This window comes from Mauremys mutica, chromosome 3 (genome assembly GCF_020497125.1).
Source record: "Mauremys mutica isolate MM-2020 ecotype Southern chromosome 3, ASM2049712v1, whole genome shotgun sequence".
NCBI lineage: Eukaryota > Metazoa > Chordata > Testudines > Geoemydidae > Mauremys > Mauremys mutica.
The window spans coordinates 31,386,726-31,389,938 of NC_059074.1; the positions used below are offsets into that span (position 1 = coordinate 31,386,726).

Genomic DNA, 3,213 nt, shown 5'->3' on the forward strand with positions numbered 1-3,213 from the left:
CATCATTATCCAAAAAGTCACCCATAATTGCACTTTATAGAATGTAGAAGCCATCTTTTGACTGGCTCACACAACCACAGTGTGTGATCATATTTTTAGTTAGCACTCGGATAAAAATACCGCTTGTTACTTGTTACATTTTACTGGACACCTGAATACTTTAGGAGTGACAGGAGGGGTGTCTGAAACAATTTGTGTCATGGGGGTGCTGAGAGCCATTGAACCAAACTGTAAACCCTGTATATAATGGAAATCACTTCAAGCCAGGGGGTGCTCTGTACCATCAGCACCCATAGTTGCAGCACCTATGAGTGACAGTTTGATTTAATTTTTTTTAAAAGATTTCCTAACTATAAAAACCCCGAACAAAGCCTGAAGCACAAGTTCTCTGTGGTATTGTTGTTCTTTATTATTACAGATACAGGATTTTGATTTTTATAAAGCTTAACATCCAAGTAATTGTACATATTACTGATCAAGAAACTGTTTTCAATCTCTGAAATGGTTACAAATTAATTTTTCAGGATGTATTAATTATGATCGGTCACATCTCAATTGCATCCTAATATTATATGTCAGGTAATAAAAACAAAGTCTTACCAACCTCTGATGAAGCTGATGAGGGTTAATTTGTATTCATGTTTGGAAAAGAAAGGCAGTGCTCACGCTCAACACTGACAGCTCCCTTTAATCCTTTCACTAGAAGACTGTTAATTTGTCCCAGTCTATAACTGAACAGTAACAGTCACTTAGTTTATTTGCAGCTCTGAAGCCTGGTCCTGTAATGTTTCTCATCTGATAGGAGATGAATGAAGGTGTCACTGTAGGAAACTTTTAGCTGTCTGCTCCATGAAGGATGCTCCTTGCCTTCCCCCATAAGATCCTCTAGTTCATTCTTGGAGCCTCCAACTTTCCCCTCACCTGAGTATAGCTCCATCAGCTCCAGTTCATGCTTGGCAGCTGTTTCTAAAACTCTCTGCTTATTATAGTATCTGACAAAGTTGTTTATGATGGGGTGGATAGGAAGTGCTATAGCTATCACCCCACAAAGGAAACTGGTGGCAGCATTCAGTTTCCCCAGTGTTGTCTTAGGATATATGTCCCCGTATCCAACTGTGGTCATGGTTATAATTGCCCACCAAAATGACTGAGGGATGCTTTTAAATAAGGTTTCAGGGTGACTTTGCTCCATGGTATAACCAAGAGCAGAAAAGACAAAGATTCCAACAGCCAAGTACATAAGAAGCAGTCCTAGCTCCTTAAAGCTTCTTTTAAGAGCATAGGTTAAAGTCTGTAGCCCTGTGGAGTGGCGTGCGAGTTTGAAAATTCTAGCAATCCTCATGATCCGAAGTGCTTGAACAGCCTGTTGCACGTTGGTTAACTCCATCATTCCGGCACCCAAGTGGGTCAAGATCAAGCTGACATAGAAGGGAAGTATTGCAAAAACATCAATGATGTTCATGAAAGAAATCACAAAGTACAGTTTATTAGGAGAAGAAATAAGTCTAAGCACATATTCCAAGGTAAACCAGCCTATACATGCTGTCTCAATGTTGTCCAGTGTTGGGTGTTCCACATGATTTCCCTCAGAGTCTACTATCTGGAGCTCTGGGATGGTCCCCAGGCACATTACTACAGATGAGATTAAAATAAATAGGAAGGACAACACTGCGATGACTCTAGCTGAATAGGATGATTCTGGTTTCTCCATTAATTTCCAAATGTATTTCTGGCATCTCTTCCAGCGATTTTCAGAGGCATCCACTCCCAAATCATCCAGAATCAATTGCACCCTTCGGGCTATTTCTTCCAGTTCCTCCTTTTTTTCGCTCAGATGAGTTTTGCAGCAGTCATCCAAGAATTTCAGGTCTACTTTCCAAAATTCCATTTCATTCTTGAAACATATAGGGCATATTCCTTTCTTCATGTGAATTTCTCCAAAGTAATATATATCAATAATGCATTTGAAAGCATCTGGATCTCTGTCAAAATAAAATTCTCTTTTCCCAGGATCATAGTCATCACAAAGGGAGAAAATAGTATCATATCCCCCTGATAAACAGTTGATCAACTGTGCTAATCTTGTTGCTGGATATCGGTTCAGATTTTCTCCGTATAGCACCTGCCTCACCCCACCAACATTGACTATAATCTCTATATCTTCATTTTTTTCTGATCCATTACTGTCCACATCTGGAAATCTAGATTCACCTGCCATTTTAATGTTATTGATTTTTTTATATATATCAATTCTTAGTTTGCTTCCAAATCTTTGCTGTTTGTAGCTTCTTTGTGAAAGCAAATCAGAGCTAGGTAATGTATATTACAAATCTTACTGAAATGACTTTGAGTAATGCTAGGAAAGGTTACAGAAATAAACCTGCAGTCAGTAAAACCTTGCAAGGTATGCAACAAGCTGCAGTGAAAAGACAAGTCATCAGGCTGTTGTGCGTAGAAGCAGGGACGTTAGAAAGAAATCAACTCCTCCAGCAGATATGAAAGAGAAGAAACTACTTAACAAAACTCACCCTCTACTTCAGTGCTTGAGAGTCTTTTCAGGGTCCATTCTTTCTCTTCCTCTGAAGTGATATTTTATTCACAGACTGGCAGTCACATCAGTTCAAAAAATTCCTTGTTCTGGTTAACAAAAAGTGAAATAATTGATCATTCTGAAAGACAGACAATCAGCAGGATGATCCCACAGAAAGCTGTTGCAGTTTTTGCCTTCCACTCCAAGGACTCAGGGAAAGCTGCTGTGTTTACTTTTACTTTACGGTCTGGAGTTTATGTGTTGACTCCTTCACACGGTGACAGGAAGTGTGCAGAGGAGAAACTTGTGCTTGTTTTTCTTTTGCTGTTTCTAACCACAATAGGAATTCCAAGCTGATGTCAGGTTCTTTCCAAACTATACCCTCTTCTGGTGAAACTCAGCAAAGCACAATCTGTGCAGAAAAGCAATTTAACTGTTTTGGTGTACGTCTAGCTATAATGCAGTTTTCTTTATAACCCTATGCCTTTTGAATACTTTAAAAAGATCAATGTTTAAAACGAATTGCAAAACATAATCATATATAATGTAATTAAGAGCTGCAATACAGCTCTAGAAAAGAAAAATCAGGCTCATTTTCTTCAGGTGGTAAGGATTAGCAAGAATATCTTTTGCATTTTTAAATAAATACACCACACAGGGTCCGACATTCTTCTCTCAGATAC

The 3,213-nt window shown here is 38.7% G+C and overlaps 1 protein-coding gene across 1 annotated transcript; it reads right to left on the reverse strand.

Annotated features, from left to right (window-relative positions):
- Positions 1 to 396: 396 nt before the first annotated feature.
- Positions 397 to 2,845, reverse strand: KCNF1 (potassium voltage-gated channel modifier subfamily F member 1). Its single transcript, XM_045010985.1, has one exon. The coding sequence runs from the start codon at positions 2,216 to 2,218 to the stop codon at positions 755 to 757; it is 1,464 nt and encodes a 487-aa protein (XP_044866920.1). The 5' UTR covers positions 2,219 to 2,845; the 3' UTR covers positions 397 to 754.
- Positions 2,846 to 3,213: the final 368 nt, after the last annotated feature.